At 37.5% G+C, this 25,614-nt stretch overlaps 1 protein-coding gene across 3 annotated transcripts; it reads left to right on the top strand.

Moving 5' to 3' along the window:
• Nucleotides 1–5,665: 5,665 nt before the first annotated feature.
• LOC127677435 (gastric triacylglycerol lipase) lies at nucleotides 5,666–23,031 on the top strand. 3 transcript variants are annotated; one of them, XM_052172526.1, is made up of 9 exons: nucleotides 5,666–5,767; nucleotides 5,897–6,014; nucleotides 7,201–7,300; nucleotides 8,757–8,866; nucleotides 10,708–10,844; nucleotides 15,760–15,906; nucleotides 17,946–18,017; nucleotides 18,453–18,524; nucleotides 22,801–23,031. In XM_052172526.1, exons 1-9 carry the CDS (start codon nucleotides 5,666–5,668, stop codon nucleotides 23,029–23,031), a joined length of 1,089 nt encoding a protein of 362 aa, XP_052028486.1. The 3 variants fall into 3 exon arrangements, with proteins under 3 accessions (XP_052028486.1, XP_052028482.1, XP_052028492.1); XM_052172522.1 differs by having other exon boundaries at nucleotides 7,102–7,300; XM_052172532.1 differs by lacking the exon at nucleotides 15,760–15,906 and having other exon boundaries at nucleotides 5,759–5,767; nucleotides 7,102–7,300.
• Nucleotides 23,032–25,614: the final 2,583 nt, after the last annotated feature.

The following is a 25,614-nucleotide window of genomic DNA, read 5'->3' as shown; positions in this document are numbered from 1 at the left end:
CCTTTCAGATCATGGAATGAGTATCATAACATCATCCACTATATGGTATTGAATTAACAATTATCAGTAACACTACTCAGCAGGCTACTAAGGTAATTCTTCAAATTAAAACTCAAGGAAACAGAAGCTTGGTCTGTGCTGGATGCCCTAGTATAGGGGAATGTCAGGACAGGGAAGAGGGAGTGGCTGGGTTGGTGAGCAGGCAGAGGGGGGATAGGATAGGAAGTTTTCAAAGGGGAGTGCAGGAAAGGGGATAATATTTGAAATGCAAAGAAAATATCTAATTTAAAAAAAAAAGATTCTTTGGGACATTGTCCCCAACTGATTTCTGATATATGCTGCTTAAGGCCATTCCAATGAAGCATCACTGATAAGAGGATATTAGCCTAGAAACTTTGAATACCCAAGACATAATCCACATATTAAATGATGTCCAAAAAGAATGGAGGAGTGGCCCCTGGTTCTAGAAAGACTCAATGCAACAGTATAGGGGACTACGAGAACAGAGAAGTGGGAAGGGGTAGATGGAGGAACAGGGGGAGAGAAGAGGGCTTATGGGACTTGTGGGGAGTGGGGACCCAGAAAAGGGGAAATCATTTGAAATGTAAATAAAAAAATATATCAATAAAGAAAAAAAAAGAAAGAAACAACCACTACCGTTTTGACTTGGGTGCTTTCTATATACTTCTTGGGGCTTGTTTTGTTCATCTGCAAAGTAAGGAACATAATGCCAAGGACTTAATAGGGTTGTTTTAATTAAATATAGCAATACTAATAACACTTGCTTATAATAATAGTGATAATACTTATACTTAATTATAATGTTTGTATCATTGGGAAACACACTCTTATTTGTCCTATTTTACAGAAAAGTAAACAAATTGCGAAAATAACTCAACAACAAATTACATGTGTAAGCACACTATTGGGCATGATATATCCTGGAATTTGTTATCAGATGTTTTAAGGAATTTAATAATGCCCCAAGTTTTTTTCTTTTTTTTTATTCGATATATTTTTATCTATATGTCAAATTATTTCCCCTTTTCTAGCCCCCCACTCCCCGAAAGTCCCGCAAGCCCCCTTCTCTCCCCCTGTCCTCCCACCCACCCCTTCCCACTTCCCCGTTCTGGTTTTGCTGAATACGGCTTCATTGAGTCTTTCCAGAACAAGGGGCCACTCTTCCTTTCTTCTTGTACCTCATTTGATGTGTAGATTATGTTTTGGGTATTCCAGTTTTCTAGGTTAATATCCACTTATTAGTGAGTGCATACCATGATTCACCTTTTGAGTCAGGGTTACCTCACTTAGTAAGATGTTCTCTAGCTCCATCCATTTGCCTAAGAATTTCATGAATTCATTGTTTCTAATGGCTGAATAGTACTCCATTGTGTAGATATACCACATTTTTTCATCCACTCTTCTGCTGAGGGATACCTGGGTTCTGTCCAGCATCTGGCAATTATAAATAGGGCTGCTATGAACATAGTAGAGCATGTATCCTTATTACGTGGTGGGGAATCCCCTGGGTATATGCCCAGGAGTGGTATAGCAGGATCTTCTGGAAGTGAGGTGCCCAGTTTTTGGAGGAACCGCCAGACTGATTTCCAGAGTGGTTGTACCAATTTGCAACCCCACCAGCAGTGGAGGAGTGTTCCTCTTTCTCCACACCCTCTCCAACACCTGCTGTCTCCTGAATTTTTAATCTTAGCCATTCTGACTAGTGTAAGGTGAAATCTCAGGGTTGTTTTGATTTGCATTTCCCTAATGACTAATGAAGTTGAGCATATTTTAAGATGCTTCTCCGCCATCCGAAGTTCTTCAGGTGAGAATTCTTTGTTTAACTCTGTACCCCATTTTTTAATAGGGTTTTTTGGTTTTCTGGAGTCTAACTTCTTGAGTTCTTTATATATATTGGATATTAGCCCTCTATCTGATGTAGGATTGGTGAAGATCTTTTCCCAATTTGTTGGTTGCCGATTTGTCCTCTTGATGGTGTCCTTTGCCTTACAGAAACTTTGTAATTTTATGAGGTCCCATTTGTCAATTCTTGCTCTTAGAGCATACGCTATTGGTGTTCTGTTGAGAAACTTTCTCCCTGTACCGATGTCCTCAAGGGTCTTCCCCAGTTTCTTTTCTATTAGCTTCAGAGTGTCTGGCTATATGTGGAGGTCCTTGATCCATTTGGATTAGAGCTTAGTACAAGGAGACAAGGATGGATCAATTTGCATTCTTCTGCATGCTGACCTCCAGATGAACCAGCACCATTTGTTGAAAAGGCTATCTTTTTTCCATTGGATGTTTTCAGCCTCTTTGTCGAGGATCAAATGGCCATAGGTGTGTGGGTTCATTTCTGGATCTTCAATCCTGTTCCATTGATCCTCCTGCCTGTCTCTGTACCAATACCATGCAGTTTTTAACTCTATTGCTCTGTAGTATTGCTTGAGGTCAGGGATACTGATTCCCCCAGACTTTCTTTTGTTGCTGAGAATAGTTTTAGCTATCCTGGGTTTTTTGTTATCCCAGATGAATTTGATAATTGCTCTTTCTAACTCTGTGAAGAATTGAGTTGGGATTTTGATGGGTATTGCATTGAATCTGTAGATTGCTTTTGGCAAAATGGCCATTTTAACTATATTGATTCTACCGATCCATGAGCATGGGAGGTTTTCCCATTTTTTGAGGTCTTCTTCCATTTCCTTCTTCAGAGTCTTGAAGTTCTTGTCATACAGATCTTTCACATGTTTGGTAAGAGTCACCCCAAGATACTTTATACTGTTTGTGACTATTGTGAAGGGGGTCATTTCCCTAATTTCTTTCTCAGCCTGCTTATCCTTTGAGTATAGGTAGGCCACTGATTTGCTTGAGTTGATTTTATAACCTGCCACTTTGCTGAAGTTGTTTATCAGCTGTAGGAGTTCTCTAGTGGAGTTTTTTGGGTCACTTAGGTAGACTATCATGTCATCTGCAAATAATGATAGTTTGACTTCTTCCTTTCCAATTTGTATCCCTTTGACCTCCTTATGTTGTCGAATTGCCCGAGCTAGTACCTCAAGTACAATATTGAAAAGATAAGGAGAAAGGGGGCAGCCCTGTCTAGTCCCTGATTTTAGTGGGATTGCTTCAAGTTTCTCTCCATTTAGTTTGATGCTGGCTACCGGTTTGCTGTATATTGCTTTTACTATGTTTAGGTATGGGCCTTGAATTCCTGTTCTTTCCAAGACTTTAAGCATGAAAGGATGCTGAATTTTGTCAAATGCTTTTTCAGCCCCAAGTATTTTTGAGCCTTTCTTGTTGACTTTTGTTATTGGGGTAATTCAATACCTCAAACCATTGGTTGAATAGTCTCACTTTATAATGGCAAATTACTTAAAACAAGAAAGGCTTTAAAGGAACTGTCATTTCTTTGATAGTCTGACAACTATCTGGTTTGAGCGTTAAAATGATGGCTAGTTTTTAGAAACTGGATTATCCTTTCCTGAATTTCCATTATACAGAGAAGTTTTAGTTCCATCCATTTACAGAAACATATTTTATCTAATGTCAACACTAAGTGGCTACATTGTAATATCCGAGGATTGCATTTAGGTCTTGGAATTTCTAGTTCATGCCATGAACATCAAGAACTTTACAAAGTATACAAATTTATTAAAGAACCATACAGTGTTTATTGAAATAGTGATAGCAACTGAGATTTCATCCTTTTCAAAGAACACCATTGGAAACAAATGATACTAGTTTTACAAATTCTTCACTTACACAATTAAAGTATATTTTATTTATTGTTTATTTGTTTGCTTTGTTTTTTGAGTCAGGGTTTCTCTGGGGAATCCTGGCTGTACTGGAACTCACTTTGTACAGCAGGCTTGCTCACAAAGATCCTCTTGCCTCTGTCTCCAAGTTCTAGAATTAAAGGCATGGCTCACCATTCTTGACTTACTAAAATATTTTTTATACTTGATTTCCAAATTTGCTTCTAGTGCATCCTACTCACAATTAAAAGTGTATTTCATACACACTAAAAAGATCTTATTTTAAACAACTCTCAACAAAGCATCTCTTCAAACAAGAAAAATATTATTTCTCACTTGCATTTTTAATTAAGCTTAATAAAAAATATTCTAAAATTCATAGAAGGTACTTACATCTCCTAAGTAAATTAGATGGTATAAGTCTAATGCTAAGTATTATTTATACTAAATAATAAATGACAATTACAACCACACAGTAAAAAAGAACTTGTAATAGTTCTTTTAAAAAATCAATGTTTATAATTTGAAATGAGAATTAAAATATAAAAACACAAGAAGCTATACTCTACTCTAAGTTTATGAGTGATTAGCTATAGTAAGATAGAATCATCAGTTGGGTTATTTCAATCTAAAAGTTTCAATCACTTATTATAAGCCTGCATTGTTTTACAGCTACTTAAAAGGAGAGCAATTTTGAAAACAAGTCATGTGAAAGATGGATCATTTAAGTAGGGGAATAACTTCAATCCTTTTAAAGAGAATGTTTTCTAAAACATAGATTTTTAGTGTGTAAATATGGAAGATTTCAATTAGTAAAGCCTTTATATATTTTAAAATAATAATAGTCAATTCCTTTTTGCTGTTAAATACTTCGGGAAATGGTATGCAGCCATATAGTACCCTGGCAATATATAATATGGTTTACCTAAGTAATTTCAGAGAGATAATATCTTAGAAGAAAACTGAAAGAGCAATGCTTTCTTAAAATTATATCCCAGCATTATTCTAGGTGATGTCAGCTTTCAAATTCCCATGATGATTTCAATCAGCTAGTAGTTATAAACTGGCTGTTGCTAATTACCTTAACACAACAATAGTTCTATTTATTTCAGGCCACGTGTGTCTGCCATAGAGCATATATGGATGTCAGACAACTTTTGGGAGTGGGTTCTGAAGATCAAATGCAAGTCATCAGGCTTGCATGCTTTTATCTACCGAGCCACTTCTCCAGCTCCATGATGATAGTTTTAAATGCACATTAAGCTGAATCAAAGTCATCAGATGCCCATTTAACCTTCAGTCCAAATCTGTGCTCACAAATCAAGTTTGATGCAAATACTGAATAATAAACTTGTGCTTCACCAAATGATAGAAGATTGTTTGCTGGTTAAAATTCTATCTATAAGGCTGGAAACCTAAGTTGAAAATGCTTTTAAAGAAAAAGAATCAGGACTTAGTATGTGGTTCAGTTGGTAAAGTTTTTGCCATTCATGGTTAAGGCCAAGTTACATATCCAGAAGAAGTAAAATAACTGAGAATAGTGATGTTTGCTGATGATTCCAGAGATGGGGGAGCTGAGACAGGTGGAACCCACTGACCAATGTCCCAACCCATTCAGAAGACACAGTGAAAGACCCTGACTCCTAAGAAACAGAAGCTGACCTTATCCTCTGCCCTGCTACATATATCTATTTGAAAGTACATGCACACATGTGTGCAAATGCATATGCACACACAAACATACAAATGATCACATATATACACACAGATAAAAAAGAGAAAGCAATTACAGCAAAACACTTTAAAAAGTAAGATTAATTTGCCTGTAGTTCTTTTAGAGGTAAGATCACCACCAACTCTGAATGTTCTGGAACCCTAACACAGTTTATCCCTTTGTTTCAGGGCACTACAAAATGTGGCTGCTGTTAATAACAAGTGTAATATCTACTCTTGGAGGTGCACATGGCCTATTTGGAAAACTGGGTCCTAAAAACCCTGAAGCAACCATGAATATTGTGAGTTACTGACAGGTCTTACTAGGATTAGCATAATGATGGGTCTAAACTTTTAGTGAACAGTTAAAATTCATTAGAACTATCCGTTAGATGATGTTAAATCTAATTAATCCTAATTTTCCTCCTCAGAGTCAGATGATAACTTACTGGGGATACCCAAGTGAAGAATATGAAGTTATTACTGAAGATGGCTACATTCTGGGGGTCTACAGAATTCCATATGGGAAGCATAATTCTGAGAATATAGGTACAAATTCCTTCGATCCCCTCATTTCTCTTTCCTCTTCTTTACCTTCTATCCCTCCCCCATCTCTCTAATCTCCCCTCTCTTCTCTCTCCCTCCCCCGCTCCCATTTCATTTCTCTCTAAGGAGGAAGTAAATCTGAATCACTCTGGAAATGCAACACATGATTTTCAGTAGACAGCAATCAAGTCAACGAGACAGAGGGATGACCAAATGATCACAATAAATTGTAGTCTTGCTGTTATATACAAACTATTCAAAGCCTCTAACCAGCTAAAGGAATCAGGGATCAGTTTCTTTTAATATAGTATTCGAGCTGAATGTCAGCACATGGAAGTTAGTCAGGTAATATTGTAGAGGGAAAAAAATGGGAGGCAGCTAGAGATCTATTTCTTATATAGATAAACATCATTTTATTTTGCTGTTATTGTTAAATTTTCATATTTTTCATTATAGAAAAATTGTGCAACATAATGTTATTATGCACAACCTACATTTACACAGTACTTAATTTTCTTGGCTTGTCATTTTCATATCTTTATTTACACATAACTAGCTTATAATACAGTAAACACATTCAGCATGTACAATATAAGATGAAGGTATTGTTCAGTGGTACATTTGCCTTGCCTGTGCAAGGCCTTGTGTTGGTAAAAAACAAATGCAATAAATGAAAGTAAATGTATATACCAAAGAGATCACTTAGTAGTGAAAAGCCACTCATATAGTGGCTTGGATTATATAGGTCTTGGATTCAGTCCACAGTACCTATGTACTGTCTGTTCACAACTGTCTATAATTTTAGTTCAAGATCAGATGTTCTCTTCTGACTTCTAAGGGCTACTGTACATATATGCTTCACATAAACACATATAGGCTTACATAAATACGTATACATACAAAATTATAAATCTTTAAAGAGAAATAAAATGCGTACATTTCCTCAGTTTTTGGCCCAGGAGACACAATAGAGAAAAGGTAATTAAGATCTCAAATACAATGTCAACAAAGTGAACATATTACCTCTGAATATATGTCTACCTACCATAAAAAATGCATGTATAATATTTTGGATAATCTTCTTCCCTAGGCAAGAGACCCGTTGCGTATTTGCAGCATGGTTTGATTGCATCAGCCACAAACTGGATTACAAATCTGCCTAACAACAGCCTGGCCTTCATTCTAGCAGATGCTGGCTATGATGTGTGGCTCGGGAACAGCCGAGGAAATACATGGTCCAGGAAAAATATATACTATTCACCAGACTCAGTTGAATTCTGGGCTTTCAGGTAAAGAAATAGAATAATTTGAAATGGACATGCATTTGGGATCTACAAGCATGGCCATTCTCTTGCTCATCACAACCAACTATACTCTAGACAGGAGGTAAAGGAAGCTGTATTACTTGTTCCAACACTTGAGTCTTCTATACACATCATTCCAAGGGCAGTATTTCCACTAAGCTTGCTGTGGCCTCCATACCAAAGATCAAGAGATGTCTAAAACTGCTTTTCCAAATAAAATGAACATCACAGCCAACGTTAGAATGCAAGGCAATTCACTGTTCCATGAAAGTTGCAAAGGGAGAAGCCAACAGACTAAGGACATACCAAAGAGGGGGAAAGGAGAACAAAAGTCTTCATCATCATTATAAAGCCCAAAGGTCGGGCACAGAAAAGTTATCAAAGGAGTCCAATATCTTCTCATGCCCTAGTCTTGGAAATGACTAAGGAAGATAGTTGATGGAGAGGACGTGGCTGATCTTGCTGAGGCACAAGAGTGTTCTGATGGTTCAGAAAGCTGGTAGGAAGCCCATGTGTATCTGGTGCTGTGAGAAGGAGGTGGACAGAACAAAGTAGAACACTAGCCTGTTGATAGGAACCAGATCTAGTGTGAGGGTGTTGACATTCATTCTGTGCACAATGAGAAGCCACTAAATATTGTTCAACTTGGAGTTCTCATTTTTGTATCATTCTTTATTATTTGTGAAGAATGTACTACAGAGATGGGACTCATAAAAATGGAATGTAGAATACAAGTGCTTATTAACTCTGATATTACATTTCAGAAATAAAAATAATATCCATCCATAAATACCTATCTTGTTTATATTTAGATTATGGCCATTATATGTAGGGAGCTGCTTGCTCCCGCGCCCTTAAAATGGCGCGGGTTTCCGCTTTCCGCCTTCCCGCTGATGGGCTCCCTGTTGTAAACAAGTCCTTATTTGGGTGGAGCCTGTTGAGTCTTGCGCCTTCCGCGTGGATACAGCCTATCAGCAATGCCCATGTGACTAAGCCTGATTGGCTGGCTATTAGTATTTAAGGGCTGGGATGATTCTCTCCGGGGTCAGAAGAAGTACAGGGATCCTGAGTAAACTTCTTGAAGAAGATCTTCCTGTGTTGTGTCATTCCTTGCCGGCGAGGGTGGTCGCAACAACTGGTGCCTCCTTCAGCAAATCCTACCGGCCTGCGCAAGCAGCTCCCTACAATTATACATGTTTATAAATGATGACCTTTGCTTACAAGCAACTACCCCAAAGACACCTGGCATTTGCTAAGGGTCTAAATATAACTGGCAATAATTAAAGTGTCTAGTTTTCTACTCCCCAAGTAGAAATATAGGTTTCTTTATAGATATGCATTTTTGGCTTAGATATAATTTGTGAATGTGGGCCTAAAAACCAGGGTTGATGGTGAAGGCTTTAAGTTTTAGAAACTATTTGATTTATTTATTTTCTTACAGCTTTGATGAAATGGCTAAATATGATCTTCCAGCCACAATAGATTTCATTGTACAGAAAACTGGACAAGAGAAGATACACTATGTTGGTCATTCTCAGGGCACCACTATTGGTAAGTAAAGCACCAAAACCGAACACAGTTTCTATGTCTCTACACAGTACTATAGCTCCTGCTGTGCAACTTTATAAAATGCATTATGATTGTAATCCAGTGATATATAAAGTTAATTGATCCTCCTACCCTAGAGATGGATAACTCAGACAGTAGAATAAATAACTCAATCAAGTGCCTTCATCTCCACCAATAGGCCAACAGAGTGGCTCAGATATCAGCCCAGGCCAACTGGCTCTCAAGGTTGCATATTCTAGCTTCCCAGTTGAATTTGTTCCCTTCACTCCACTATTTTTGATGGAAACCAGACCATTTGTCCAAATAACATACCAAAGAAAATAAATTAAAATCTCTTATCTTAATATCACTTAGATATTAAGTAAGAGACAGCGAGAGGGAAACAGAGTGAGATGACATTTTGGCTGCCAAAAAAAAATTCAGGGTTCTTTGGCTATTGTAAAGATATAAATAAAAAGGCTATCACAAAGAGATTTTTAATAGAGAAATTGCATGATCCATTTTATGATCCTTCTCATTGCTGAAGGGCAACAGTGGCAGGAGCTCCAGAAGCAGCTAGAGGACTCATACAATCACTCATGCCAGAGATTCTGGTGAGCTGAATTACTGAGGGATGAGGAGAGATTTGAGAATAATCATGTCCAATCAAGCAGTGTAAGTGTGTACACATATATCCATGTATACATAAATACATACATACACACATACATATACAGACATACATGTGTGTGCAAATGAGATACTGCCAGCAAACTTAAATAAAATGTTAGATATACAGTATATGAAGCAAAAATAGAAGTAAAGACAATGCCAGAGATTTTGGCTTGGGATCCTGGACTAATGAAGATTCTTTTCCCCAAAGTGAGGAAGGAAGGGGCAGTAAGAAGAGCTCTTATATAATGACATTGGGAGCTCAGTGTGGGAACGTTGTAAATCATAAATTGAAGATGCACGTAAAGATGTCAAAGAGTCAGTCATAAACAGTATGAAGTTCAAGAAAGAATATTAAACTGAAACTGCTCAAAAAGAGGCATCAGACTGTTATTAACATCCCAAGGAGCCAGCTTAGACCGCCAAGAGGAGAGGTGTTGGGACAAGCCTGCATTATTCCTTTATTTAGAAGATATGAGTTTTGTGATAGAGGAAGCAAATTCAGAGGTAGTGATGTAAAAGGGCAGCTAGAATTTTGGAACTGAAAAACAGGAAGTGTTTACTAGTGTTTGAAAAGCCAAGTGAAATGCAGTTACAGAGGTCATTGTTGGAATTGCCTAGAAGTCACGGGCCTCTTTGTTGTTGCTGTTGGTGGATTTTTGAAACAAGGCTGTCCTGTGTAGCTCAGGCTGGCTTCAGACTCCAGATCCTCTTGACTCAGCATCCAGAGTACTAATATCAGCCAGTAACTAACTGTGCTTGGCTACAAGGGGATCTCATAACATTAACTTTCAATGACATATATCTAATACAACTTGCATCTGTGTTGTGTCTTGTAACCTGAGGCTATAAAATCACTGCATTGAGATTCAGTGCAATGGTTTCCTTAGAATTTACTGAAGTGAGTAAAATCTCTTGCTTTGACAGTGAATTTCTCCACTCTGCTTCCCTCTTGAGTTACCTTAAGACTGAGCATATCAATTCTTTTTCCACTAGTGCATATCTTTAAATGTTATCACTGTGCTTTTACATATCTCAATAAACCATTATGTCAACTTCTCAGCATGCTTAAGATTGTGTCTCTAGCAAGTCCAAGATAATCTCACACTTCCACAAACATAAAACGGCACACATGTACATGCCTTCTTCATTGATGGTCTGTTCTATTTCAGGTTTTATTGCCTTTTCTACCAATCCTGCTCTGGCTAAAAAAATCAAGACGTTTTATGCATTAGCTCCAGTTGCTACCGTGAAGTATACACAAAGTCCTTTTAAAAAGATTTCACTTATTCCTAAATTTCTTTTCAAGGTATGTGACTAAGGCACACAATTGCCATTGGATCGATCAACGTAAACAAATGTATCTCACATATTCATATCCTCAAACTAAATATTATATGTTTATGTTATCTCTCCCAGAACATTAACGTGTGTGGAGCCTCTCTTGCCTTTGAGATTCCCATTTACTCCTTTGGTTTGGGTTAGTTTGCAGTGGGTTGTCAACGTCACTAAATGTTCCTTTTTAAGGATATTTCACTGGCCAAGCACTCCTCACATCTGTGCCAAGGAAACAGTTCCACTCCTGCAACAGGGACTGGAGTGTTAAAAGCAAAGAAAAATAGTCAAATAAGAATCTCAGGCAGGGCCAGAGGCATCCTTCTATGACAACCCAGTCACCACTCACCAGCCTCCAAACCCCCCCCAAAAAAGAAAAGAACAAGAAAGTAAGAAAGAAAGAAAGAAAGTAAGAAAGAAATGAAACAGCCCAGAGAAGAAGCTATTGACGAGAGTATTTTAAAGTTGTAATAAGGATTCTGAAGTATAGCTCTTCATAGTCAATGGCAGGGGTATGGGGAGTGCAAAGGACTCTTTATATTTTAAGATGCTGGCCACTGGGAGTTAGACCATGTTTTAGTGAATATCTACAGACAACACAAATTGGAGTTGGTAGAGGTTGACTTTTTGCTTTTTCTTTTTTTATGTTTTTTTGTGTTTATTTCTTGTTGTTTTTGGTTATTTTGCTTTTGCTGTTGGTTTCCTATTGTTATTATTGGTTTTATTTTTGTTTTTGTTTTCATTTTTGTTTTTGTTTTGGTGGAAGAGTGGACCAGGGAGGAATGGGAAATAAGTGTGATGCAGCAGCATTGTGTGAAATTTCTAAATAGTTAATGAAAATATTGTGTTGAGAGCAAAAAAAAAAAAAAAGAAAGAAAGAAAGAAAGAAAGAAAGAAAGAAAGGAAGGAAGGAAGGAAGGAAGGAAGGAAGGAAGGAAGGAAGGAAGAAAAAGAAAAGGAAAGGAAAGGAAAGAAAAAAGAAAGGAAAAGAAAAGAAAAGAAACTTGAAAGCATGGAATAAGGAAATAAGAATGGCGAATGGAATAAGGAAAAGAGAAAAATAAAGAAAGCAAATAACGTGACTTCCAATTCAATGCTCTTGGGCTGTCTAAGAGTTCTTTCCTAAGAAATGGAAATTTCATTGGACAGTAGTGTGGATTTCAATAAACCATATGAATGCCTTGTTGAACACACAAGGGAATGAACTGATAGCATTTACATTCAAATGCTTAATGCCCAACTTCTATTGCACTCAAACCAAGCCGACACACCTGCACATTTGCGCAATCACTTTTTGGAAGAGAAGTTTAGCCTGTGGCTGTAAGTACAGTAATCCTACCCTTTCCTTCTGTATTATCTTTTCCATTTGCCTGCACTCTAAATGAGCATGCATGTCTAAAACCAAAGACACTGGATGGAGTCAAACGTACTGATAAAACTTTTATGAGAAACCTAAAGCATTAAGATGACTGTGCCCATCTCCTGCTGCTCTCAGCCTCTCACTTCTCACTTATGCTCAGATTTTCAGATAGCAAGAGCAGAGGAGTTGAAAGGAGGAGGCATTTGGACACTGAGTCACACACGTGGATCAGATCTGCAGATATAACCTAGTCCTTATTAGCCGAAAACACTGATATTTCTATAGCCCCGCTTTCTTGGGTATAAAACCGATAAAGCAAAATGACCCAATGCTCAACACAATTGAGACGAATCTCTAAAGATTTTCCTATTGATATCCCTCTGATTACTCCTCCTTATCTCACAATTTATTACTCAAATCTCACCTGTCGATACATAATTATAACACTCTTCCATCTAAGCTCACAATTTGACCATAACCTTTATTACTACACCTGGATTATAATTCACTGTGGCCCTCACCTTCCTCTGAATTCAATAATACACATTGAATGTTGCTATCTATCTGCTCTTTCTGTTTCACAACTTCATTGAGAAAAAGGGGGACAGAAATAGGTGAGTTGGTCCAGATGATTGCTGCCGAGTCTGACACCCTAAGTTCAATCATGGGGCACATGGTGGAAGGAGAGAAGGACCCTCAAGAGTTGTCCTCTGATCTCCACACAACTTCTGCGGCACATATGGTAGGCCACACACATGCACGCACGCACACACACACACACACACACACACACATAATGAATATTTTTGAGATTATAATAACATCATTCCCACTTCCCCTTCTTCCCTCCAAACACACACACACACACACACACACACACACACATCCCTCTTTGACCTCTTTCAAATTCATGGCCTCTTTTTTTCACTAATTGTTGCTACATGCACAGATGCATAATTATGTGCACATATATTCCAAACATAACCTGCTCTGTTACTTGTATGTATATTTTCAGAGCAGACCATTTGGTATTAATAAGCAATTAATGTGTGTTTCCCTGTGGAAGACTGCCTTTCGTGTTCTTACTTTTTCTTAGTAGTCCCTTGAGTAGGGTTGAGGTCTCATGTTCTTTCTACTGTGCACATCAGCATGTCTATTGTGTTATCCTTCGTCAGCTCATGCTTATCCAGTCATATCAGTGAGACTTTATATAGAGGTAACTTCTGACATTAGAAGGATACATGTCTCACTGCAAACTCTCAGGCAATTTGGCTCTTATAATCTTCTGCCCTCTCTTCCACAGTGTTCCCTGAACCTTAGGTGTGAGAATGTATTGTAGATGTATCACTTTGGACTGGACTCCTCAACTCTGCACTTTGACTGGTTGTGGTTTTCTGTAATAAGCTCATCTGTTGCAAACAGAAGTTTCCTTTAAGAGGGGTGAAGGCTATACTTATCCATGAGTATAAAGACAAAATATTTAGAATGTAGTTAGGAATTATGTTGGTTTAGTAAAGTGGTGGTTGTAGGATCTCCTCCAAGATCCAGGACTTCACTATACCTGGGTAGCTGCATAGGTTTCCTGTATCTGGAATGCATTCCTCTTGTTGAGTGTGTCTTAACTCCTTATTCAGGAGCTATTTGTTATGATCATGTTTTGGGTGCAACTACTGCACTCTTAAGGTATCTTGCCATGATGATCATCATTGTGGTTCACAGCTGTCATAGCTCATTAGAACTGATAGTTGCTTCCTCTTTTGGAAGTTTGCATGGGTCAGGCATTCCAGTCAGTTCCAACTTTGTGGCTGCTGGGTCCTTTGTCTGAATTTGTTGGTATCTACAGTAGTAGTGTCTTTCTTATTTTTCAATGCTGGGGTCAACCAAGGGCAATAGCAATGGTTTGTAATGTTTTGGAAGTCTCTTGAAGAACTGTGATCAACAGTTACAACTCAAATGAGAGATTCTCATGACTGGTGTGAAGATTTTGTTATATGATGGTGTTTGGCTCTTGGAGAGAGTGCTATCTCAAGATGAGAAATTGAAACACCTTCAATTTAATGTAAACTCATCTACATTCATTTAAACTACATATGTATATTAATACAAAAACTTACATATATTGTAGGGTTTCATTTTTAGGTAGATAGTGTATAATAACATTTCTTATGACTTTTCCAGACATCCTTACTGTTATATTACCCTCGTCCCTTTTATTTCTCTAACTATCCCCGCCCCTTCCTTAATTAGAGCTCCTCCATCCCATTGTCCCAGTCAGATCTCTTATACCCTGATATTCCACTCTCAACTCTCCTACCCTGTCAACGGTCCTTGTTTTACTTTTCTGGTTTTGTTGTTACTCCAGGATATATGCTCACATATCTAAATATTTAGAGCTAGCAAAAATACAGAACATAGTATATTTATCTTTCTGGGTTTGGGTTACCTCACCTAATGGTCTATTCTAGATAAATTGACTTGGGAAGTTCGTTATTTCATTTCTCTTTACAGATGAATAGGTTTTCAAAGTGTATATTTTCTGCATTTTCAATATGGACATTTAGATTGTTTCTATTTCCTAGTTACTGTAAATAGAGCAGCAGTGACCATGACTGAGCAAGTATTTATGGAGTAGGATGTGGAGTCCTTTGGATGTGTGAATTGAGTGGTATAATGGAGAAGATTTATTTTTAGCTTGTTGAGAATTCTCCACACTAATTTTCTGAGTGGCTTCTCATGTTCACAACCCTTTCAACAGTGTGTGAGGTACTCCCCTTTCCCTACATTCCCCCCAACATTTTTTGTTGCGTTGTTGTTCTTTACCATTCTGACTGGGGTAAGATGAAATCTCAAAGCTGTTTTGATTTGCATTTTCTTAATTGTTAGAGACAATTTACAATTTTTTGAGATTTTTTTTTTTTAGCCAAAGTGTTTTTTGTTGTTGCTGTTGTTGTTTGGTTTGATGTTTGTTTGTCTTGATCATCCTTTCCTTTTTCTTCTTCGAGAATTCTTTGTCCAGGTTCTGGGCCCAATAGTAGAATGAGTTGCTTGCTAGAGTTTTCGTTTGTTTGTTTTTAAATAATTTATATATTGTGAATATTAATTCTTTACCAGAGGTTTAACTAACAAAGATTCTTTCTCATTCTGGGGGCTTCTGCTTTGCCCAGTTAGTTACTTCTTTAGCTATGCAGAAGCTTTTTAGTTTTGTGAGGTCCCACCTTCAACAGTTGGCCTTACTGTAGAACCCCACTTCGAATGTCCCTTCCTACACCTATGTCATGCCTGGTACTGCCTGTGCTTCCTTCTGGAAGTTCCAATGTGTGAGGCATCATACTTGGGTCTTTGATCATTTGGAGTTGATTTTTGTACATGGTAATGGGTCTAAAGAAAAGGAAATGTCTAAAAACTAAACTTCTAAACAATGAAGGAAAAAATACAAGCATGCTCACACCTCCATGAGATGATTCAATAATGAAGTGGGCTTTCTGCAGGTAGGCTGTTGCTATGTTCTGATGATGCTTTTATTTTTCAGGTTATATTTGGTAACAAAATGTTTATGCCCCACAACTACTTGGATCAATTTCTTGGTACTGAAGTGTGCTCTCGGGAGCTGCTAAATCGTCTCTGCAGCAACGCTTTATTTGTCTTCTGTGGATTTGACCAGAAAAACTTAAATGTGGTGTGTATGCATTGTGGTCTCCATTCAAGAGATTCCCTAAACACCTTTGTGCTATCATAAACCCTTAGAAATGGTACTTCAGGAGAACTAAAATTCACCTCACAACTCTGCCCAGAGCATTTTGGTAGGCCCGAGAAAGTTACAAATCACTCCTCATTCCAATTTCATCTCCTGCTCTCATTAAAAAATATGAATGTCCTGTGACCACCTAAATACTGGCATAGTATTTACATTCTGTGACAGAAGGAAATTAAGCTTATTGCAAAAGCACTTCTGAAGAACAGTGCATAGATATCTAATGTTGTAAATGCTTTCAATCCTGCTGGCCCTTCCCATTAATTTTGTAAAATACACTTTAGAGAAGCAGTGTAACAGCTTATGCCTATCTTGATCTGCGTTTTTGCTCCCAGAGTTGCAGTTTTAAGTCCTATGTGAGAAAGTTCAATATCATAAGGTCTATAAATATATGGATTCATGTCAGCCTAATTTAAATCTTACCTTGGGAACTGATTTAAATTCCTCATTCACAAAATATGCTATTTAAAGTTCAAATCACCTGAGATATTTAGTACAAATAGATCGCAACATTAACCACATGACAAGTGACCATGATGTATGTATTATGCATATATGTGTGTATATGTGTGTATATATATATATATATGTATATGTATATATTTACTATTGTATAGACATACTTCTGCTGATTCTTCTTTTCCTTTTTTAATTTTTATAGTACTAAGGGTGGAGTCTAGGAATTTTAGGGCCATGCTCTACCACCAATATTTATTGTCAGTATTTTTAAATAACTTTTTATTGTGAGACAGGGTCTTGTTAAATTGCCCAGTCACTTAATCTATAGCCAGTGCAGTGCTTTAACCAGGGAGTCTCACGATTTAGCCTTCCAAGTAGCTGGAATTATAGAGCTATATTTCTAATCCTTACTCTCATCTTTACATTTATACATTTAAAGTCATAAAGAAATTAATTCTATTGTTTAAAATGTATAGTGATCTATTGTTTAAAACAGTATATTAATTCCTATACTCATTGGGAGCCTAGTATTGAAATCACAGTTCCTGTTTCTATGGAGACCAATCAGGTTCAGGTGTGTTTCTCAGTACCAATGATCCACTCTATAGCTGGATAAATACGTTCGTTTATATCTGTTCTTTATGTTTCATTTATGGTAGTAAGGGCTCCTCCTTCTTCTTTTCAATTTGAGGCTGTTTCTCATTATGCTTGAGGAATGGAGCAGGGCACCCTGTCCTTACCACATCAATAAACAGATTAGTTCTTATATTTTGTTAATAAGAGTTTTCAGAGAAAGATAACAGATGCAGAGAATAAACAAGATGCGAGAGCTTGTTTTCTGCACGCTGCTCACATGGAGGGAGAAGTTAGCCCCTTTGATAATAGTCACACTCTAAGACTTTGTCACACTCTAAGACCCACTACTCAACTGGCTCGTGCAACCTAGAAACGGAACTTCAGAATGCTAAAGGTTCTGAGCAAGTTGATCTAGGGACAAGATAGAATACTATAGCTAAACATAAGCAATGGTTATCATATAGACATACATGCCTATCATATATATATATATATATATATATATATATATATATATATATATATTAAAATTATGCAGCATGATGAATCTGTGTATAATATTTAATCTCTTGCATGCTGACATTAAATATAAAGTTGAGGATTTAGGTTCAGAAGCTAGGTAAAACTTTCCAACCCCAGACTGCTTGTCACTGATTAGTGTGAGCCAGATATTTGTCCAAATGTCTTTGAGTTTCAAACTCTACTTTGAAGAAACTATGGTGATAATAAGGCCTCCACACTGCCGATACTGATTAAAATACATGGTGTACTTTGGAGATTCTGAGGTGGCATTTAACTGCACTATTCATCCTTCCATTGAAGGTTACCCTGAACCAGCGGATTGATGCCAGAAAACATGGCCTCAGGTGTTTTTCAGAAACCAAATATGTCTAAGTATGTGTATATATGTGCATGTGTTTGATTTCTAGAGTCGCTTTGATGTGTATCTAGGGCATAATCCAGCAGGGACATCTACTCAAGACCTTCTCCACTGGGCACAGGTATCATTATTTCAATGTTGTTAGCATTACTTTTGTGGCAATGAACTTTTGTGTTTAACCTAAAGCACATTATTAATCTGTTCCTGTAAGGCAATGCTTCTATATATGACAATCTACAAAAATAACCACTAATCCATGTACACAAAAATCTTATGAGAACACGTGATTTGAGTAACATAGAAATAATTATTTTTATGATTTTCTGGGTAAAACAAAATATTTAAAACAAACACTATATTTTTACTCACACAAGTCCTAGATAGTTAGTTATTATTTCAAATGAGAAAATATTTTTTCAATAATTCTAAAAATTGGAAATGAGCTATTTGGAGAAGATTAAATTGTGTTTGTGTTGTTATAAGAATAGTTAGCTAATTAATTTTAATTACCTCTCACTACATTTTTATTTAATTTTTGGCTCTAAATTTTCATTAGCTTTCTAGATCTGGGAAGTTTCAAGCCTTTGACTGGGGAAGCCCATTCCAAAACATGTTACACTACAATCAGGTATGTTTCTTGAGATTGAAATTGCTCAGAATATTTTAAATTTATTTATTTTAAACTCCAGATTTTATTCCCTTCCTGGTCCACCTTTCGACTGTTCCATATCCCTCCCCATGTCTCCATGAGGATGTCTCCAACCCACACCCCCATCCCACCAGGCCTCTCAACTCCCTGGGGCCTCCAGTCTCTTGATAGTTAGGTGCATCCTCTCTGACTAAACCCACACCCAGCAGTCCTCTGCTGTATGTTGGGGGACATGTATCAGCTGGTTGAAATTGCTCACAATTTAAATGACAAAGAAGTTAGAAAAGAAAAGTAATACAATTGGGTATTCAATTTCAAACTAATGCTGATGTCCAGTTTCTCCACTCCTATGCTCTGGAAATTTACAGAGTAAACCTGGGTCCCATGCAAAGACTTTGTGTAAATTAATAGGACATCATCTTTACATAGCCTTGCTGTTTAATCCAGTCTCCACACGACACTCTGTTCTCTTCTCTCTGAAGTACAACTGGCTAAAACAAGTCATCACTTATATCCATGCATAAGATTAGGCAGTTTTCTCATTTATCTCCCTCTTTCGTTTGGACGTGTACACATGATTTAATGGGGACACATTTCTATGTGGAAGAAAAAGGTGGTGTGTTTTTAGGTCAAAGTTAGAAATATTTCTGAGCATAAAAGTGTCTTGCAATCCTCACATTTGCTGTGGTACAAATAATTCAGACTCTGCAGTTGATGTAATTGGTGGTCAAGACGAATTTGCACAATAATTCATGGACTAGAAAATTTACAGGCTATAAAAGGCTAATGTGTATAACCATATGCTCAGGGCAAACTCTTGCATTATCACTGACTAATTGTGAGTAAGGTGGGTATCTTATTGTAGTTTTTGACCCACTCTTTCTATTAAACAGCCCCAATTTTTACCAATTAGTATAATAATTAATAATTAATATAATTGAATAATACTGATTTTCCTTAGTTCCCCTGACTCATAGTTCCCCTTAGAAGGATATGTTTTCAGACAAGAGTCTACATTTAGAGAAATGCCTCACATCATTGATTTTACTCATTTTATATCTTTAAGGGCCTTTTTCAGAACTCTATATGATCAACTCACAAAGTACAGACTTGCTTGGAATTTACTTTTCTGTTGGGCTCTCATTCTGGTAACCAAAGTAATAAATCATTGATACCCTCAGTATCAATAATCAAGTCTGCCCTTCTTCCAGCCAAGTGAATACAACTTCTGACTAATTGTTATTGAAATAAGTGTTGTTAATTTAACAGGCAGAGATAATATCTAGGAAGCTGTTTCCTTAATGGTATGTAAGTAAAATTTATTTTAGATATTTTTCACACTTTAACCCATGTGTGAGGAATGTAAGAAAAAAGCATAAATTACTGGGACAATAATGTAATAGATGTTTTGGACTGTAAGTTGGCTCTATCACAAAATATAAAGACACAAACTTTAAGGCTATTAGATTAGTACCCTTGAAGTAATAATCTCTCCAACAAATGTACCTAACTAAATTCTGTGTAGATTGTCAGAATCAAGAAGATGACTCTCTTGTTCTATTTTCTGCTTTATGAATCTTTATAAACCCTATGTGTTAATAGTGGTTTCCTAAAAATAAAAAAAAAAATGCCAATACTTTTTCTCAGAATTTGAAGCAATATTTAGGAAAATTACATGAACATACACAGATTCAGCTACCTTTTTTTTTATTCGATACATTTTTTATTTACATTTCAAATGATTTCCCCTTTTCTAGACCCCCACTCCCAAAAGTGCCATCAGCCCACTTCCCTCCCCCTGTTTTCCCATCCAACCCTTCCCACTTCCCTGTTCTAGTTTTGCCCTATACTGCTTCACTGAGTCTTTCCAGAACAAGGGGCCACTCCTCCGTTCTTCTTGTACCTCATTTGATATGTGGATTATGTTTTGGATATTCCAGTTTTCTAGGTTAATATCCACTTATTAGTGAATGCATACCATGACTCATCTTTTGAGTCTGGGTTACCTCACTTAGTATGATGTTCTCCAGCTCCATCCATTTGCCTAAGAATTTCATTAATTCATTGTTTCTAATGGCTGAATAGTACTCCATTGTGTAGATATACGACATTTTTTGCATCCACTCTTCTGTTGAGGGATACCTGGGTTCTTTCCAGCTTCTGGCAATTATAAATAGGGCTGCTATGAACATAGTGGAACATGTATCCTTATTACATGCTGTGGAATCTTCTGGGTATATGCCCAGGAGTGGTATAGCAGGATCTTCTGGAAGTGAGGTGCCCAGTTTTCGGAGGAACCGCCAGACTGATTTCCAGAGTGGTTGTACCAATTTGCAACCCCACCAGCAGTAGAGGAGTGTTCCTCTTTCTCCACATCCTCACCAACACCTGCTGTCTCCTGAATTTTTAATCTTAGCCATTCTGACTGGTGTAAGGTGAAATCTCAGGGTTGTTTTGATTTGCATTTCCCTAATAACTAATGAAGTTGAGCATTTTTTAAGATGTTTCTCTGCCATCCGAAGTTCTTCAGGTGAAAATTCTTTGTTTAACTCTGTACTCCATTTTTAATAGGGTTATTTGGTTTTCTGGAGTCTAACTTCTTGAGTTCTTTATATATATTGGATATTAGCCCTCTATCTGATGTAGGGTTGGTGAAGATCTTTTCCCAATTTGTTGGTTGCTGATTTGCCCTTTTGATGGTGTCCTTTGCCTTACAGAAACTTTGTAATTTTATGAGGTCCCATTTGTCAATTCTTGATCTTAAAGCATAAGCTATTGGTGTTCTGTTCAGGAAATTTCCCCCTGTGCTGATGTCCTCAAGGGTCTTCCCCAGTTTCTTTTCTATTAGCTTCAGGGTATCTGGCTTTATGTGGAGGTCCTTGATCCATTTGGAGTTGAGTTTAGTACAAGGAGACAAGGATGGATCAATTCGCATTCTTCTACATGCTGACCTCCAGTTGAACCAGCACCATTTGTTGAAAAGGCTATCTTTTTTCCATTGGACGTTTTCAGCTTCTTACCTGAAGTACTGACCTGGTCATTAGCCATGCTGTGGGCAGTTGCTTTGTACTGTCCAAAGAATGATTTATGAAAGCTGTGCCTTCAGGTTTGAGTCAATGAGTTGACGAATGATATTGCAACAAAATTCAAAAAGAATAAATAGTAAAGTGCAGATAGAGAAAATCAGCAGAAAGATAGCAAAACACTATCAAATCGGGTACCCAAAACATGCAGCAGTATGTGTGAAGCAGCCTAATTGAGAGGCCAACCAAGAGATAACCCCATCAAGTTGGAGACTGGGAATCAGCTAGCAGAAACTGATTGAAGACGGCCTATTGAGATAGCCGGTTGGAGCTCTGCATCAAGAGTCCTTGTAGAGTAAAGCAGCCCCTCCGGTGAGACTTTGAAGTGAAAGAGTGAGGCATGAGCAGCAGTCAGACTGCAGTATCGAATGAAGCACTTAAAGCATCCCATAGAAATGCCTGCACAAGCTCTACTCGAAGAGCCATGCTCAGGCTCCCAGCTGAGAGATTTCCAGGCAGAGCAGCTTCTCAATGAGGTAATGCACATTGTGGAAATCAATACAAGGACAAAACAAATAACTCAGAACCCAGGATTATTTGAGATTATGATTCAGAGTGGAAGAGAGAATCTGCCCCATTCAGGATCTAGTTAAAACCTAGCTGAGGAGATAGATCAGTGGGTAATGAGTTTGTTTTGTAAGCTCCGTCTACTGTAATGTCAGTGTGCCCTATTAGGATACAGGAAGCAGAGACAGAACCACCAAAAGCTTCTTGGACAGCTTACCTGGCATATTCACCAATAAAAGGGAGAGACACTGTCTAATAGACAGCAATGACCAAGATGAAGGAAGTGTTCTACCCTCCACATACACATAGTAGTTTGCATGTGCACATCCCATCCACAAACAAGAATCTAGTGAAATCTCCTTCCTTCATCTGAACTGAAACCTAGCTTAGAACCAACAATATTGGCATCACCTGTGAGTGTGTGTTCCCTGACTTTCCTCCCAAACCTGCTGAGTTAGTCTGTATTTTAAGAGTCCTAGATGAATGACAGGCCTATTAGAGATTGAGAAGCATTGACCCAAACTATGCTGTGTTTACTTTCCTCTATGGGTCAGGGTGACTTTGTTGATGTGATCATTAGACTTTATTGAGAATGAGCACTCAATCGACACTGGTTTGGAAGTGTGGTTGCCTAAACTCTACTTCTTTCACCTGTCATGTTTCAGAGAACACCTCCTGACTACAATGTGTCAGCCATGACTGTACCAATTGCAGTGTGGAACGGTGGCAATGACATCCTGGCTGATCCCCAGGATGTCGCCATGCTGCTTCCCAAACTCCCTAACCTCCTGTACCATAAGGAGATCCTTCCGTACAACCACCTGGACTTCATCTGGGCGATGGACGCTCCTCAAGAGGTTTACAATGAGATACTTTCCATGATGGCGGAAGACTAAAGAATAATCTGCATCCATTCCAAACCCCTTTCTCCTTTCATGCAGTTTTTAAAACTGTATTACACGTTATTGTAATTTTGACTTTAGAAATACATTGGCATCAGCAAAATCCTCATGTGTCATTTGGATTTTTTAGTTTAAAGAAATACAATACTTTCATTTGGAAGCTTATATTAGAAACATTGAGGGAATACATTTCAGAGGCAAGGTGAAATTTCTCTTTGGAGTATCTCAAAAGTGGTCTCTTAACTCAATTTGGATTAGGAGCGTGGGTCATTAAGAGTCCTAGATCTGAATGACGACATGATTATGTGTGTCTGACAGTGATTATGTGTGTCTGACAGTGATCTAATTACTTCTGACCACAACTCACAAGCAGTGCCATACCTACATGCTGAAAGTATCACTTCCTCTTTCTTGTGAGCCCCATAAGAAAGCCAACTCTTCTGAGTATGAGTGAGGAAGCTAGAGGCAGCCCAGGGTAAATTGAGGAAGCCATAAGGTGTGCTCTGCTGTCCTTATCCTCACCCTGACGTCACCACTACAGACCTAAACCTCTGTTTAGTCACCATCTAACAAAAATATTTTAAAAGTCACTGCCAGTGCTCTGGTAACTATGAGACGTACAAATTCTCCCACTGACAAGTGGACCAAACTAACAACTGCCATAGGCTGATGAAAATGTTTTGAAAGTCTAAAACTTGAAAAATATCCAAAAACACATCCAAAATTGGGAGTTTTATAAACACAATCTCAATGTTGGTGTGACATCATATTCTAAGTAACTAACATTTTGGTTTCTACTTTTTATAGTAGGGTTCAATGCACTAAGCAAGCCTTATTTGTTGCCAGCATAATGAATAAAAGAGGGAATGCACTCACCAAAATGTTAATTTTCATTGCATTATCCTGTCCCATGTCTTTTACTAAGAATCTTGGAGCTTTCTTATGTACAGTACACTTTCGCTTTCATCTTTATTAAGGAAGACATTTGTCAGAGAGGATCACTTAGGAGCCTTTAAAATTTCAGTGAAAATTTTAGGACCCCCCACCATGAAAATGGCACGTGGCTGTTGGTGAATAGCTAGAGACACATAATTGGTGGTATAATCAGCTAAGGACAAACTACGTCATCTATTCCTGCTTAAGGAAAACACAGCCATCATCACATCCTTAGAGCCTGTGGTATTTCCCCTCTAACTGCCTTTTAGTCTATGTCTGCAGATATGGGCATTTGTTCTTGTTCTCTGAACACAGGGAATGTCACTGAAGTTGCTTTCTCAACAGCCCAGCTTCAGTCTCTCATTCCCTACTCTGAATTGTGGACACATTTGCTAGTGTTGGAAGCAGTATTCACTTAGGATCCCTTTACCCAGGCCATGGATAACATCCTGTCATGTAAAGTTCATCAGTGCCAAGCCAGGATACCTCATTCTCTGAGTCAACAAAAGTCAAACAAAGTGTTTCTAGGAATACAACTTTAGAGTCAACTTTGGACCTCTTTTCCCATCCTAAGAGTCTAAAAGTTTAAATCTATTCAGATTTTATACAGTTTGATGATCTTCTTTATATTCTATATTATTTGTAATCTCTCAGTCAATCCCATCCCACCTGTGACTCCATCCACACTCCTCCATCCTCTGGATAGATTTCTCAAATGATAATGTCTCTTTTTCACAAAATGAGACCATTATTATGTTCCCTAAAAATCCACCCAGAGGTCAAATGTTCAATCCTCTTATAAATATTGACCTACACATAATGATCTTTATTTAATTGTATGAATCCCCTGGGTATTATTAACACTTTATCTACCTACTAGATACCAATAGCACTCACACACCCCCAAGTCATGATAATGATGAGTATGTATCAAGACATTGCTAAATATTTAATAAATTCTTTGTGGTTATATCAGAATTACTGCAAGTCTAACAGAATTTTGATTCTAAGAGTCAAAATTTAATTTTATACAGTAAAGTTAACCCAAAAGTGGGTAGACATGGAAATATAAGAAATAATTATAATGATTTATAATTATAATAACCCTAATATTAAAATAATAATAATAATACTGTGACAAAAACAGTTACTTAAAATAGCATTCTCCCTTTTCCAACCTTTTCTTCTACAATGGGACTTACATTTGTAGGTTTTTTTTATTTAAATATAACTATATTTTTTGTTTTGCCTTCCTTTTCCTCCCTTCAATCAGTCTCTCCTTGTAACTCTCCCTTGCTCTCTCTCAAATTGATGGCCTCTATTTTCAATTGTTGTTTTATACACACAAATCTAATATATATTAGAACATAGTATATATATATGAACACCTGCTAGGTCCATTACTAGAATGTCTATGATTTCAAGACTATTTAAGGCAGGAAAAGTCTCAGGAACAACCCTGTATGCATTTTACCACTAGAGGGCGAGGTGGACTTATTAGTTGCTATTTTTCTCTGCAGGAGTGCTGTTACTCTGATTGACCTTACTCTGATTGTGGTTACAATTTAATAAGAAGGCCTTAGCCTTCTTATTAAAACTTATGGAATCTACTCGGTAGATTAGTGTTGTGTGGAAAGATGT

The sequence above is a fragment of the Apodemus sylvaticus genome, chromosome 1 (genome assembly GCF_947179515.1).
Source record: "Apodemus sylvaticus chromosome 1, mApoSyl1.1, whole genome shotgun sequence".
Lineage (NCBI taxonomy): Eukaryota > Metazoa > Chordata > Mammalia > Rodentia > Muridae > Apodemus > Apodemus sylvaticus.
This window is presented reverse-complemented; position numbering and strand designations above follow the sequence as displayed.